General features: G+C 38.4%; 1 protein-coding gene across 1 annotated transcript; it reads left to right on the top strand.

Moving 5' to 3' along the window:
• Positions 1-939: 939 nt before the first annotated feature.
• LOC143881498 (nucleolar-like protein) lies at positions 940-14,976 on the top strand. Its single transcript, XM_077384590.1, has 7 exons — positions 940-1,098; positions 1,217-1,422; positions 5,946-6,067; positions 6,174-6,261; positions 10,161-10,255; positions 11,262-11,383; positions 14,668-14,976. The coding sequence occupies exons 1-6, from the start codon at positions 971-973 to the stop codon at positions 11,379-11,381; spliced, it is 759 nt and encodes a 252-aa protein (XP_077240705.1). The 5' UTR covers positions 940-970; the 3' UTR covers positions 11,382-11,383; positions 14,668-14,976.
• The last annotated feature ends 1,009 nt before the right edge of the window (positions 14,977-15,985 follow it).

The raw sequence follows: 15,985 nt of genomic DNA, 5'->3' as shown, positions 1-15,985 counted from the left end.
GGTGCGCTCTCCTCACTCCCGTCCTTTCACTTCTAAGCTCCTTGTTCACACCCGGCCCCACTATTATTCCATGGAATATTTTTTCACGGTTGCAACATTCCCCACGAGTGGGGAATTTTGGAACATGACATTTCCGTAAGGCTCTGTTCACTTGTTTTTCCGGGAAAGGAAAAGAAAAGGTTTTCTTGGAATCGGACGTGGCACAGGAAAAGAAATCGAGGGAAACTGTGTACGAAAAGGTTTCCCGCTCTTGTTCACGTGCGCAGAAATTGTGCAAGAAAATGTTTCCCGAGAAACTGCTTGACCACCTTTTTTCACTAGTTTTTCAGGAAAGCAAATCTGACCAAAATAGTGGGATTTGGTTTCCCACACTTGTGAGAAAAGAGACATTTTCACATCATTGGTGGCAATTTTCATGTCATTATTTGACATTTTCCACCTAGGCTTGTTACTTTCTCAGGAAAACAAGTGAACACCAGAATTCTGTCTTGTCAAGGAAAAAAGAGGCTGTTTTCTAGGGATTTGCTTTATACTTCTCCATAAATGGTTTGGTGGTCTCTACTTGCAGTTCTACTTCTCCATATCTTTTCTAACACCTAAGCCCTAAACCTATTATCAAAATATGGTAGTGCAAATATCAAAATATGATTGAAAAATGATATAAAAACAATCAACATTAGCATTTTTTCATAACGATTATCCTTAAGCCCTCACTTGTGTCGTGATGGTATGAATAGCTCCCTTGATCTAGCCAAGCACGAGTCCCTCCTGTTATCGTCAACTTGATCTTGATCAGATGATCTTAGCCCTTGATCTAGAAGACCTTATTTAAGGCATTGCCAAAAGATTGCAGGACCAATCCCCCGTGGGACCCGTTATTCATTGCGAGGATTAAAGCGGATCTAACGGTGATCGTTCGCATAGTCGGACTATATAAAGTATCGATACGGAGAGAGTGAGGGAGGGAGAGATGGCTCGTTCTCGTCAAAAATACAAGAGATCTCGCCCCAAGGTCCGAGTAGGTCTCCCAAAGAAGAAACCCTACGTTTTCAAGCCTGCATTCACCATCCCTCCCAAGCTCAAATCCCTCATCACCACGTACTCCTACTCTCTCTCTCTCTCTATGTCATTTATATTTCTTCTCTGAAACAACCCTAATCTCTCTCTCTCTCTAATTATTTTTCTAATTCTCATTTTTTTTTCGTTTATTGGATAGTGAAGGGATCAAATGGGATGAGGCAGGTACCGTTCTAACCAATTACAAGTCCTTCGGCGTAGTATCAAACCCTAATCTTTTAGGTGTTCGATCTCGCACCTCCCACATAGTCGAGATCGATTCTTTACAGGTCCCTCCTCCTAATGATTCTCAACCAATCCCTGCATTCCAGCCTATTGATAGCGGTAGCGATCTCGAAGAAGATGGTATTTTCAGCATCCTTTTATCTTTCTTCTTTTTGTTTATCTTATTATGTGTCTGTATTACTTAGATTTTCTGCTTGATGTTGGTTCTGAGTTGGTGTTTGTTGAGATTTGTTTGCAAGTTTTGTTTTTGTCAGTGTTGGGTGAAGAATCCCTTCAAGTAAAGAAGTTTGGATAGAGTAAGGTCTTTGGGTTTTAAAAGTTTAGGGTTTAGGGTTATTTGCTGTTCGGTTTTAAAATTTTAGGGTTTTGGGGATCTGGCAGTTTGGGGGTTTTGTGGTTTAGGGTTTGGGGGTCAATGGATAAGCGTAGACACTATCCTTGTTGTCAATCACGGCACATGAGAGCTACTCTTATCAATGTCCTTTTTTTTTTTGAAATGAATCAATGTCCTTCTATTCCCCTATATGCTAACAAAATGGGCATTTAGCAACATGACTATCTAAACTCTCAACATATTATCCTGCAGAGCCTTGTGGGAGATATAAGGAGACCTAACATGTGAGAACTACCATATTTCACACACTTCACAGTGCCCTCTCTCATTTTATACCATTCCCACATACCCTCCATATATTGCGCTATCAGGGGAGGTTCGAATTTTCTTAAAATAAAATTAAAATTAAAATTAAATCTTAGTGATGCTGATTGCTGAACACAACACAGGTCATGTTGAGCATCATTCTGTGATGTTGAGCACATAGCCAGTGACGTTCAACATCATTGATCCTGAAAAAGAAATTGAACTTTGCTTATGGTTTTGATTTGTCTGTGTGTGGGGGCGATGGGGCCCTTGTTGGCCTGTTTGTTTGAGTTCTTTTGTATCACCAAGACCCACACTATCTTTGTAATCGTCCTACACGTATCTTATTATTTTATTTTTTTTGGGAAAGTTATGATTTATTGAAAATCCAGAAATCGTACATGTACCTTGATAATCAGGAATCTCATCTGATCAAAGTGAGTCCCAGGTTTCATTGTCCTGCTCATCGCTTACAGCGATCCTTGTTCTTGAGCTAGCATTGTTGCTTAAGGACTGATGCGCCAAAATGAATCTGCCCTTTTCTTACATCCGGCCACTAACATGCGAGAAGATGGTTTCCTCGCAAGTTCACCAAATTCCACCCCACTGCCAGGTCCACCGCGTGAACCGAGGAGTGGAGAAGCCAATGAAATCCAAGATTTCATTGCAGTAATAAGAGAGTTGAGTAGTCAAATGGCTTAGGTAATGAGATGTATTCTATGGCCACCGGTTCACATCGGAGTTGGCATCTCTTCCTTAAACCTCTGTTAATTGATAGGATGCGTCGTCAGTACACTTGAATGCAAACACGAATCTTGGTGATAGTGTCAAATACAATTCCAAGTGTTCAAACACCGAGGCCTGATCCACAGGTTCCAAGCCCAACACTGCTGCTTCTAGCTCAGCAAGAATTACCTTTCCAGAATTACCCCACTTACATTCATTTTTGGAAAGAGCCTGCACCCTCAGCCTTATTTGGAGCTGTTGAGTTCTCAACAAGGAGAACCACTTGCACTTGCATTCACCTCGATGCTCTACTAAAAAGGACAGAACTGGAGGCCTTCTCCCAGTCAGAGTGTGAGTCAGTTGCTGCCTATGTTCGTAGGTGTTGAAATTTTGCAGCTCAAGTTAGTTGGGGGCCGTCCAGATGAGCAAGATCAAACAACGATGGTCATCATGTTGGCACAATGCTCGATCAAAGGTTATATCGTTACCCAGCGTCACCTCACACCAGTGCCGATTTATGAACTTAAGCAACAATTCAATAAGGCAAGATTCTCCTATGGGTATCGTCATCTCGTTCTTTTGAGAAGGAATTAAGATTTGATAAAGGAAAGGGCCATAAACAAGTGGTCCACAATATCTTTTTTTAATAATGGAGGAGGTCCACAATATCAACCAAAGCAAACCTAATATTTACCAACGAGGACACACTGCACAAAATGCTTCTTCTCAAGCTTCATATAAAATGCAGGCACCCGTTGTAGCCTGCCACCACCTAATCAGGCCAACCAAGGGTGAGCTTCTCAATCTACGCCACCTTTTAGATTGAAACCAAAAATTCCTCAATAGGCCAATTATGTAAAGGTTCAACCTGTACTTAACAGAAAATCTCTGTCAGCTGAAATGTCTGTGTTGGCCAATGCCTGACTAGATGAAAAATTTTGAGACCAAAACACAAGATTTTTTTTACCGGACTTTTGGGATTTAACCATGTTTGGGTATGGTAGAATTTATGAATTTTAAAATTGGCAAAATTCCTCATCGTTTGGAAGTTAAGATTTTGACCCAACCCGAAAAGACCGAAAAGGTCGGATTTTGTACAAGAACCAGATAGTTGACCTTTTATTATATTTGTATTCGGTCTTGAAACTCTTTTTATTGAATCCAAATGGGGTATTCTCTTATTTATATGCAATTATTTCAATGGGTTTTCTGTTCTAATTCCTTACAATTCCAGTTCTCTTATTCTATTCTCCATTGGAAGATTTGAAAGGAAAATCTTAGGATTTTATTTCAAGGGTTTTTCTGTTCTCATTCCTTACAATTCCAATTCTCTTATTCTATTCCCCATTGGAAGATTTGAAAGGAAAACCGTAGGATTTTAAGCGCATGCAACATTTCTATGATTTTTCTGTTCAAATTCCTTACAATTTTTGTTCATTTGTTCTCTTCTCCATTTATTATTGTTTCTTCGGAAGATTTGGAAAGGAAATCTTAGGGTTTTGACTTCATGTAACTATTTCTATTGCTTTTCCGTTCTAATTCCTTACAATTCTAGGGTTATGTCTGGTAACAACACAATATTTTTATTCTTGTTCCCGTAGGTAATAATTCCATGCATTTGAGTTCCGAATCCAATTCTATGCTCATTCTATCTATGGTGATTGATTTTTTATATGTAGTTATGTCAGGTTTTGTGTCTGTATCAAGAATCTTGTTTTTTTATGGTAACATGTTCCTAATTGAATATCTGGTTTGCCATTCAAAAAATAAATAAAAAATTGAATCTCTGACTAGGTATTATTTGAACCCATCTATATATTGATGTGGTATTATTTGAAACTTAAGCCAGATGCATATTCGGTCTCATCTGATCTCTGAGGATATGAGAATTTTTGAAAGATATGCGAATTTTTAAAAGATATGTAAATTTTTGAAAAGTATTATAAGTGATTTTTGAATTATGTATGCGCTTCATTTATTAAATACCCTAACTTTGGTAATTCATGACAAGAATAGTCTCATCGAACAATCGTTTGAACTCCAGTAGATTGATTTCTGTATTATGAATTTATATACCTATTTAAATTACATTTTCAAGTGAAATTTTGAACTTTGATCATGGTTCAGTTACTTACCGAACGATTTAGCTCACCCTTATCGTTTTGAAAATTTCACTCTAGTTTTCAATGGCTAGATCCTGGTATTGTTGTCTACAATAGCTCTTAGTCTACTTTCAGCAAGACCAGATCACAACATTTCCTGTAACTTGTTGTACATCAAGTTTTCATTCTCTGTAGTTATGTGTCTAGGTTCTTGTGTGGAAGACTGTATTGAACTCCACAAGTAAGAATTTAATTTGTTAAAAATATCAAAAAAGTATTGAATGTAATTCCCTGCCAGGAGAATTTATTTATTGCTTCTCCAATTCATACCGTTAGAGTCAAGGCTATCATTCGAAAAAAAAATGTTAACGGCAAGCCTTATTTCGAGTAACACGGTTTAATGCTCAAAGAAGACTACACCCCACGGAGGACCATCTTAATGGCTCATTGGAGGCCAATCGTAGTTGGTGGGAATGTCCCTCTTACTTCAAGATCTTGTAATCCTTGAACATTTTAGATCTTAGAATGGTTTGCTTTTTCGTTCTGGTTGTTGCTCTCTCCTTGACTTCCTCTATAGTAACTGAGATGGAAACACATAGCGTAGAATGTTTATAGCTGAATCCAGGAGTCTGGGTGGATCAATAAGCGAGTGGTGTCAAGTATCATCCTTCTTGGCATTGTGTGTGTGTGTGTGTGTGTGTGTGTGTGTGTGTAATTTCTAGGACTGAAATGTTAGATTTATATTGTTGTTCTTTGTTCTCATTGTACTCTGACCATCTCGGTCTTTTATTAATACATTTGGCTACCATTTTCAAAAAATTAGGCGGAGTAGGCTACTGAACTCTGATTCAACTCATGATTGGGTTTGGTTATTGGTTTGTAACTAATGGAGTTGAAGCAGACTTCCAACAACCAAAAAAAGATATTTTTTTTTCGAAAATATAGTGACTCCTTGGTAGCTCTGTTTTTCATCATCACCTTAATGTTTCACCTCTTGGGCTAAATGTCACGATGAAATTGCATGTGGGTTGTAGCTCGAAGGTTTCAAAATTGCTATTTGAGACAGACTAGGGTTGTAGCTCGGAGATTTTAACATCGGTCTTTAAGATGGATTATTTGGTTCTTGTGTGTATTACTTAGTTTTGCTTCACTTTCTGTTGCTTTTGGCCTTCTAGATCTGAAATCAGCCCTTGGAAAGAAGCGAAGAGATGGAAAAGCTGCCCCTCTGCAGCCATTGACTACTATACAGCGGGTACACATAGGTCGATTGATTGAGAAGTATGGTGATGACTATCAGGTATATTTATCTCAAAGGCTCACTTAACACATCGGGTTATAGGATATCTTTCCTAAAATGTTTTTTTTATGTTGTATCGTTTTTTGGTATCCTTTGTTGCTTGCAGAGTATGTTTATGGATACAAAATTAAATGCAATGCAACACTCGATCGCAACACTGCAGAAACTATGCATAAGGTATCACTCCCAACGTGGTAAGAGTTCTTCCTAGGCTTCGTGGTTTTGAATAGGGAGATGTTCATTTTTGTTCCAACATGGACGATTCCATTGTATCATTAATCAAACATGAGACCTAGATGTAGTAGTTCTCTTTTGTTGTTGCTAGACAAATCAATTTCAAATTATCATGAAGAAACTGATATTCTTCGAGAATCACATGAAAATTCCCTTTGCAAGTTTATCTTTAATGCCGGTACTAGATGCAAGGGTGCCTTTGCATAAAGGGCTGGGAAAGGGCCCTTGATTGGATCCACGTAACCGAATTATCCACTTAACCGAATTTACTTTCTCAACCGATTTTAAAAGGTTACCAAAAATGACGTGGATCCATTCAAGGGCCGGGATACGGCCCTCCCGGCGCTTTATGCAAGGGCGCCCTTGCATCTATCATTCCTCCATAAACTAAATACAATATTGGAAGTTTGGTTTACATGAAACGGAGATCACTATAAAACGTGGAAATTTCAAAATGGCAAGATTCCTGCCTTTTTCATAGGGGTGTAACTTGGACCGGGCTCAACCCGAGTTTTGCTCGGGTTGGGTTGAGATTTCCTCAACTTGGGTTGGTTTAGGATTGGTTATTAAATTTCGGGTTGGGGTCTTGGGCAACCCAACCCTTCCTCTGATTTTATTGTGATTTTTAAAATCTCAAGGTTATTCTCTGTTTGTGCCTCAGGAGTCGGGACCCCATCCAACTCAACCCAGCCCTATTTGGGAAAAAATGGTTGGGTTGGGGTTGAGATTCAGAGACGGGGCTGGGTCAGGGTTGACCCTCCTCAACCCAAGCCTCAGGTTGAACTCGACCCATCCCAACCCGAGTTGCTGCCCTACTTAACATTCCTCTCAATGTGTTGATGTACATGATGCTATATTTTGACAAGGGAATTGCTAGCATCCATCGCAAGGGGGTTTTCGCGGCTGGTCTGTCGCACATCAGACCAGCCACCTCGTTAATGAAGACAACAGCTTTTGTCTCTATACACGAGGTGGCTGGTCTGACTTGCAACAGACCATCCGCGAAAAGGTGCTTAGCAAATCCCTTTTGATAATGGCACTAATGTTGTTTTACACTTTTCTGATTGCTGTTGGTAGCATTTTTTATACTACTTGCGGAAAGCTAATTAAAAAGGTGTAAAACAAAGTGATATTTGTAGGATCAACTGATCAAAACTGATTTTTGGACTCAAAATTATGGCTACATTAGTTTTGGATTTTGGGAATTGATTCGAGTCCAAAACTGATTACTGGGCTTTAAAATTGCATTCAAAATTTTAGCCAAATAAATCAATTCTCAAAGTCCAAAGCACATGAATCAATTCTCAAAGGCCAAAACGAACGAGGTACACAATTTTGAGTCAGCTGGATCACATAGTTGTCTGAGGCTTCCGGGTTGGTTCACTTCTGCCAAAAGCTTAATTTCCTGTTGCAATACAATTAGCACAAATATGAGTGCCGCTGAAATTAGAATCAAAGATGAACCGTGTATCGGAGAAGTAGAAGAATAATGGCTTGGGAACCTTGCATTAATTCAGGAATAATTTGTGCAGGTAGCAGGGGTAGGAGAACTAGATGCAAGGGTGTAAACATTGGTAGCAAGTATTATACCTTTTTCATTCCAAGAACCAACATATAGATCGGACTATCAGATTTAGTAATGGATAATTGCAGTATAGAAAAATAAATGAGAAATTATACGATGTCCGACCGTCAAACAATAAGGCCGTAGAGAGAGAAAACTCCTGCCCGGACTTTTTGTTGGATCAGAAATCAAGGCTTTTAAGGGTGTGTTTGGCGTACCGTTTGAAGTAGCGTTTAAAACTCCGTTTTGCAAAACAGTGTTTTGGTTCAAAACGGTGTTTTGGTTCAAAACGGTGTTTTGCCAAACGGCATTTTCATGTTTGGTTAGCCAGATCAAAACGGCGTTTTAAACGGCAAACGGAGGTATTGTGTGTTTGGTTGCAAATGCTCCAAAACGGAGTTTTAGTGGTAAAATGACCAAAAAGGGCATTGTTTGGTTGGCTTTAATGTAACTCAACTACTCTCTCATTAGGCCCAATATTAAAAGATCATTAGGATCTCATTCAAACACTATTAAAATTTAACATCATTGCCAAAAAAAAAATGGCTATACCTTTGGGGTTCTTCTCCTTCTTCTTCTCAACGGCCGGATTTGCCGGATTTGACGGACGAGTGGAGGCGCCGAGGCAGTGAGGTGTGAGAGGATTTGCAACTTTGTAAAGTAGATGAAGAAAGTAAGAAACTAGGGTTTCTTTTAATTCTTTTGTCTTTAAAAAATCAAAATTAAGAGATCATATAATAATATCAGCAGCCCCTTGTTTTGAATTAAATATTAATAATTTAACAAATTTGTGTCCTCAAGAATGATATTAACACCCCCACTTTTTTTATATTTGACGTAACGCATAAAATCGCACGCATATACGTAAAAATGGGTTTTTGTGAGGGCAAACATGTAAAAACCCGTAGCTCAAAAACACCGTTCAAAACGGTGTTTCAAACGGCGTTTCAAACGGCTGTTTGGCGCCAAAACAGTGTTTCAAAAGCCAAACGGTGTTTTAAACGGTACGCCAAACACGCACTAAGAGCAATTAAGTAAACATAAGCTATATCTATTTTATTTTTTTTGGAAAAAAATCCTATTTTTATAACTTTTTCATTCGTCTCTCTCAGTTTGGAGCCACCCTCATCTCTTTCTTCTCTAACCAATGAACCTAAGTCCTTAGCTTACCTTATCACTGCTCCTACGGCTCATGCTTGCACTCGCCTTCTTCTGAGAATTTTAACCATGTAAAATGTAAGTAGGACCCAATAGGACAGTCTGATTTGAAATGGATCGTGACCACGGCACAACAATTAGACCTGAAGAACACTCCTAATCCAATCCGACCGATAAGTTAAGACTTAGGTGGGGTGTGATCAACATAAAAGGAATTGATTAATCAAAAAGGTGGCCCTCTGATTACTTAATCCACAGAGCGTCTCCTTCTTGTGAGGTAGACTTCTTGTGAGGTAGATCTCCATGGAATATTATTGGAATTAAATAATCAAAACGGTAGGGGTGTGATTACCAAAAAAAAAAAAAGGAGTGTGCAAATATCAAATTCAAACAAAGGCATGCTCAGCCTAACTCTCTACCAACACACAATAAAATGTGTATTTCATGTTGTTTATGTTTGTCCCGTACAAGAGATTAGACCCGTGGAATATGGCGGGAATGTAAATCGAATGTCTGAGAGGTGCGAATATAAAAAATGGGGGGTACGAATTTCAAATTCCAGCCAAGACAGGCTCTTCTAGACTGTGTCCGACTCTTCCAATGATATTCTAGAGAGAGAGAGAGAGTTGTATACATGGCGAGGGAGCAAGAGAAATCGTTAATGAGTGGGATTAGACGACAGTAAGCAGAGCTTGTACGCTCTGGAATGGACTTTGGACAAATTCTTTGTTCCTTATTCTTCAAATCACCCTTTTAAACTCGTTATCGTTCACGCTAAGCCTTCTCTCTCCTCCATCACAGGACTCGGTGGACCTGGTTTGATACTTCATTTTTTTTCTCTATGCACACCCCCATCTCTTTACCTTTTATCATGTTCCTGCAATTGTTTTCTCTCTCTTTTTTTAGGGTTTTTTTTTTTTTTTTTTTTTTTTCTTGTGGATATCGATATGATTCGAAGTTTAAGGATTTGTTTGAAACAACCAATTACTCCAAAAGCTTAAGCTGTTAAAGTTGGTGTTATTTAATCATTTATACTTCAACAATTTTCTTGGCTTTCTGAAAAAGATTCAGATTTCAGAGTCAATCTCTATGTAAATTGTGCTGAGATTAGAGCTTATTTATATATATTTCATGCAGGAGCTATTGATCTTATGCCATTTGTGGAGGAGGATTTGAGGAAGATTGCTGCTGGGGCTTCAGAGAAAGCTAAAGAGCTTTGCAACAGTAAATTGGTAATTCAATCTTTGCATTCATCATTGATAATTGATTTTGTTTCTAGTTTGGTGTGTAATTGCAATTTATAATTCAATTTTGGAACTATTACTATGTTTTGGTTGATTTTTTTGTTCATCTTAAATTGGTTGAAATATTTTTTTCTTACCAATTAATCTGTTGAAAGATTTTGAAGAGATTTTGAATACAGAGGGTAAAAAAGAGTACGATTTTTTTTTTTTTTATAATGAATGTGGCTTTGTTAACTTTTCACTGAGTATGGAGAGGTGAATGATGATGGAATTTGGATCAAAGCAAGATTTCTTCAGCACCACAAAATTATTCAGAAATATTTCGAAATCAAAATAAATGAAATTTCCATTTTGCAGAATAACTTCCATGACAGAGGGTAAAAAAGAGTACGTTATTGTCTCTATACACTTATTAGCACATCTAGTGAAAACAACCTTCATTTGTATTTTTCATTGGACAGTGTTAATGTATTTTATATTATCTTTATGAACTAATATTTCTATAATAATATAGTTTTTAATAATTTAATTCAATTTTATGGTCATACAGTATGACACCCCAGGTTTTAGTCCAACATTGGCACGTGCATCTGCATAACTGCGTTTATGTTACATTTTATAGCTCCGATGGAATCCACCTCAAAAAACAAAAGAATAAATTTAATTATGCCACAGTAATTTAACAGCAGGCCTTTAATTTTTAGCAAAAATCAGCATTTTTTATATCTGTTTTTACCTAGTTCACCCAAAATTTTGAAACCTCGCTTGTAAAGAAATTCATTGGTGGCATTATGGTTTTTTAGGGGTTCTGGTTACTTGTAAGTTGAGGACATCCAATGAGATGCCTTGTGTTACATCATATTTAATGTAGTCTTTCTTCTTTTTTCCTTTGGCATGGTCATCAACATGTAAAACCCATGGGAGATGGAAAATATAGGGAGGTTGTAAAAAGTCTCTCTTCATGGATTTTCAAAACATTTTGATTGATGTGCAGATGAATGATGTAATAATAGAACTGGTGGAAGGGGATCCAAGGAATGTTCTTTGTGAGGCTGTAGAGAAACACCAGGCGACCATTTTGGTAGTAGGCAGTCATGGTTATGGAGCTATATAAAGGTATCAGATCTATGGTCTCTACTCTTATTTTCAATGTCAAAACAGTTGTTATAGCGTTGGAGAAAGTATAAATTTAGCTAACTCTTCCTAAATCATGGACTATATTGTTATAGGGTTGGAGAAAGTACAGTTTCAGCTAACTCTTCCTAAATCATGGACTATATTGTTAGGATCGTGCTCTCGAAGATACTACGTAGAGCATCAACTACGGCTAGAACTGTGACCTCCTTCGACCGTCTAGAAAAGTCTCACACACTCTATCAAATCCAAACGGATTCAACTTGTCCCAAAGGACTAGCTATAACTATGGTATCCTCACTCGGACCTCACAATGTCCTGATGCGAAACTGTGACCATTTAAGTCTAACTAGCAAATAACACGCACCTTGCAAGTCCGTACTCGGAAACCTACAATACTGTGCATAACGATCTTTGTGTACACTAACACAATCAATAACTATTGCAGGTAGATAAGAACATGCGCAACTTGCATAACAAATCATCTACGAGATGAAAGAATGAACTGTCGAACAGGTCTACTCACCTATAGTATTGGTTTGAGTTTCTTTCCCACGAATAGGACCCTTTATATCTACTGCGTAGTATCACCTACAATCCACATTATCCATAGGTCAATACCTTAGAATAACAACCAATTCCTTCGGGCGAATCTGGCCCTCAAAATCTGTCCCGGAATTTACTCCCAAAAATCGACCCCATTCAGTGCGTTCGAGCGTCCGAAGACCCCTTCGGACGCTCGAATCACTTCTTCGGGTGTCTCTATAAAAGAAAACCTTCTCGGGTATCTCTCGGGTAAGTGTATTCGGGCGCCCGATCCCTTTCCTTCGGGCGTACGAAAGCCACTTCGAACGTCCGTTTCGGGCGCTCGAGTATCGTGATTTGGGTTTTCCAAAATGCACGGGAGCACTGTTTTCTGCATAATATTCCACCCGAAATCCTACCTTTTATCCTCTTTTAAGTGTATAACATAACTCAATCAATTTTCTTTTAATTTCCTTACTTGATTAGGGCATCAAACACATAAGAGCGCGAAGATCTTCAGGAACCAATTCCCCAACCCTAATCCATGGTTCTTCCTTCAAGAATTGTTTCACAGTGAAGAACATAGGATCTTCACTTTATGATTTACGTTTGTTGTTTCCAATCCAACAAATCCTAGATCCAATCATCTAATATCATTCTCAAGGGAGATTTGAATCTTGTAGAGAATAGAATTAGCTACAAAATAACTTTCAATCTTAACTACATACCTCTTGACGATCGATTTCTCCAAGAATCCACATGTTCTCCTCCAAATCCCACACGTTTTCTCTTTAGGGTTTAAAGTTCTGAGATTTGTGGTTTTAATGTGTATTTATAGACTCTTATTAAGAGTCCTAAATAGGTAGGTCTGTCTAACCCTAATTAACTCTAACTAGGAAACCTATTTATTCCAATTAATTTTGGACGGAATTTCCTTTATCATTTATACTTCAACACTCCCTCTCAAGAATGGCCCCTTTTTTTTGGGTTGGCCGTACACATGGATTTTTAATATCAAGGAGTTGTTGGGTTTCGAATAGGACATGCTGTGAGGCAACCAATTACTCCAAAAGCTTAAGCTGTTAGAGATGGTGTTATCTAATCATTTATACTTCAACAGTTACATGTTGAGGAACCATACCCTTCCATCAAACGAAAAATCAGTATGGCATGTATTTGGGACTAGAAAAAATGGTGAGCCCAAAATCATTGCAAGGTTCTGCAACTAATGATCATTGATTTGTGTAATTCTGGCGCTGCATTTGTTCAATAACCTCTGAACCATTCTTCTTCATTAACTTAGAGATATCATCACTGTGATGGACTCCTTAAAACTCAAATGATCTTATTAGAAATGAAATTTCCATTAATTTGTGGAGACCACGGTCAAGTTACATGTAAAGTTTGAATTCAATCCTCCAAAGACCGTCTCACAAATCTGTACTTCCCCCCTTGATAGGTTTGAAGTTGAAATTCGGCAACCAATTGTTTCTGAAACTCACTGTTACACTTCTTCAACTATAAGCGGAAGAGATGGGGGTAGGTGGATCCCCTTCGACTCCATTGCTAGGAAGGGAGATGGGAGATGAAAAGTCGTTCCACTGAACTGCACCTAAGGCATCTTTGGCTACCATGTATTCTTTTTCTTGGAATATTAGCTTACCCAATGGTAAGGAAGGGTGCGAGAGGGAGAGACGGTAGACGGACTGAGTGAGGAGAGGAAAAGAAAAGCCTCAGAAACAAGGAAACAAAAAACTCCACCCAAAATATGATCGATTTTTTCCTTGTTTTTTATTAGCCAGTTCTCACCCTTTACTCATTCTTGCCCTCTCAAGTTTCCTCCTTTTCCCGTCCTCCTTCACCCCTCTCTCACCACATGAGAAACTAATTTTTCATGAAATAAAAAATCATGGTTGCCAAACATGGCCTAAGATTTCAGGCTTATTATATAATTAAGAATGAGTTGCATCCATCCAAAAACATTTCTTCAAACCATCACTAACCTATGCTGTAATATGATCTCATACTTGTAACTGCATGACACATATTGCTTTCCCAGTGTCCATAGTCTAGGATATGGGACTAACTATTCATGACTGTTTGATGTTTCCCTCTCTAGCTCTTCATTTTAAGAAGAAAATTATTTATCATATCCAGCAAGACAGTTAACCTCCCTGCACTCCAGATAGAAGCTGCCTAGGAATGATTGAATACCATTTGATTCGGGGGAGTTGGCCCTTCGAATGATTGAAGACCATTTTATTGAGCTCTTTTCTTTGTTAATGGGGTTTTCAATGGGGTTCATGCTAACACTTTGGCTAATCAGTCATCATAATTCTCTTACATTTATAAAGTACTTTTTGACTGTCTGAATAAAATTGGTTTACAAGAGATGGAAAGTTTCATAACTTCTGGAAATAAAAACATATTCAGGCTGTTAATATCACCTCTACCTAATACTTCAACCTTGCCAATAGTAAGGAATGAATTTCCAAAAATTTCAAGGGAGTGATTTCCATCAAACATTAGCCCACTTTACCATCATTCACTATTCGATTCTACTTCAATTCCTTTGTGATTAGATTTTAACAGACCTAGAGTAGAAAAGCTATGATGAAAAAAAAATAGAGAATAGTGTATACAACTATTAAAAAAAAAAAATGGAGATTAGTGTATACAACTTTTTTTCCATTTATCTTCTAATATAACTTAATTCATTTGTATCTCTTGACTTCTTGCAGGGCGGTTTTGGGGAGCGTAAGCGACTACTGTGCTCACCATGCCCACTGCACTGTGATGATAGTGAAGAAGCCGAAGACTAAGCATTGATCTATTCTTCACCCGTCAAGTAAATGAAAAGGTATTTCATGTATAAGATATCATTCAGGCACATATCAGCCAAAATATTCATCAAATAGCATTATGTATGATAATTACAGAAATGTCCCCATTAGGTTGTGTATGATTGGTATAATTGTATTTACACTCTTGATGTAAATGTATTGTATTAACAACAGAATTTCTGGAATATATGTTGTTTCATTGTCTAGGCCATTTTCTGTTCTTTTGCATTTGTTCATGAGGTACACAGGTAAAACTTGATTGCGGGATACCATGTTAGGTACCTTAAATAGGGGTGCAACTCAGGTCGGGTGAGGCCAACCCGACCCGAGGAACCTTTGTTCTCCAACCGAACCCGACCCGATTTCCGACCTGCCGAGGTTCAATCCGACCCGAGTTCAACCCGACCGTAGCCAAGTTTTTAACCTTGCAAAGAAAAAATTTCATAAAAAATGGTGGGTTTCACACGGGTTGGGTTGCCCAAACCCTCAACCTGAACCCGAATTCAAGCCGGATTGGGAAAACTCAACCCGAACCCGACGCGACCCGACCTTACTTTTTCTCAGGGTTTGGGTTGGAAAAAAGGGTTATGCTTTTTCCTAAAAGACCCTTATTGGGCCTCACTTATGTTTGTGTACGTGTGATCAGACGTGTACCTAAATGCAACCATACCTTCGGGTTCCGACAAGAAACCTTTAAAATTGTTGATTTTTGTAGTTGGTTATCTTACACATGGGATATCCATCATGTGGCCCCATGTTACATAAGATCAACGGTCTCAATTTTATGTACACGCATCCCCTTAGATCCAATATTTTCCTTCCAGCATTGACCGTGAAAGTAACTTTCTGCGTACTCGTTCTCATCTCTAATCCTTCTCGTCTGTAATCCTACAAATCAACGGTCTTCTTTTGGACTGTTGGGTTTGAAAAACACACAGAGAAGGGAAGACAAGATGACCACCGTGTCTCTCCTTCTTGTGACTTTGAACTCCATGGAATATGATTGGAATTAATTAATCAAAGGAAGTGATAAATCCGCCCCCTTTGATTACTTGGGACACCCGGCAGCAGTGTATCAATGACTGCAGAGGGACTGATATACTTCACGTCAAAAAGGATTCAATGCGGCTGATTGCCCCGTACACTGCTGCTGGGTGTCCCAAGTAATCAAAGGGGGCGGATATATCACTTCCTGCTGGAGATGTGATTGCCAAAA

The sequence above is a fragment of the Tasmannia lanceolata genome, unplaced genomic scaffold (assembly GCF_043159265.1).
Source record: "Tasmannia lanceolata isolate RefF3 unplaced genomic scaffold, GAP_Taslan_0.1 ptg000007l, whole genome shotgun sequence".
NCBI classification, from domain to species: domain Eukaryota; kingdom Viridiplantae; phylum Streptophyta; class Magnoliopsida; order Canellales; family Winteraceae; genus Tasmannia; species Tasmannia lanceolata.
The sequence above is the reverse complement of the archived record's forward strand: the minus strand, read 5'-3'. Positions and strand labels throughout refer to the sequence as shown.

Excerpts from the sequence above, each read along its gene's own strand:
- LOC143881498 (XM_077384590.1), top strand. The coding sequence starts at position 971 with ATGGCTCGTTCTCGTCAAAAATACAAGAGATCTCGCCCCAAGGTCCGA. Across the intron at positions 1,423-5,945 it reads TAGCGATCTCGAAGAAGATG|ATCTGAAATCAGCCCTTGGA; the intron begins GTATTTTCAGCA and ends TTGGCCTTCTAG. Across the intron at positions 10,256-11,261 it reads AGCTTTGCAACAGTAAATTG|ATGAATGATGTAATAATAGA; the intron begins GTAATTCAATCT and ends ATTGATGTGCAG.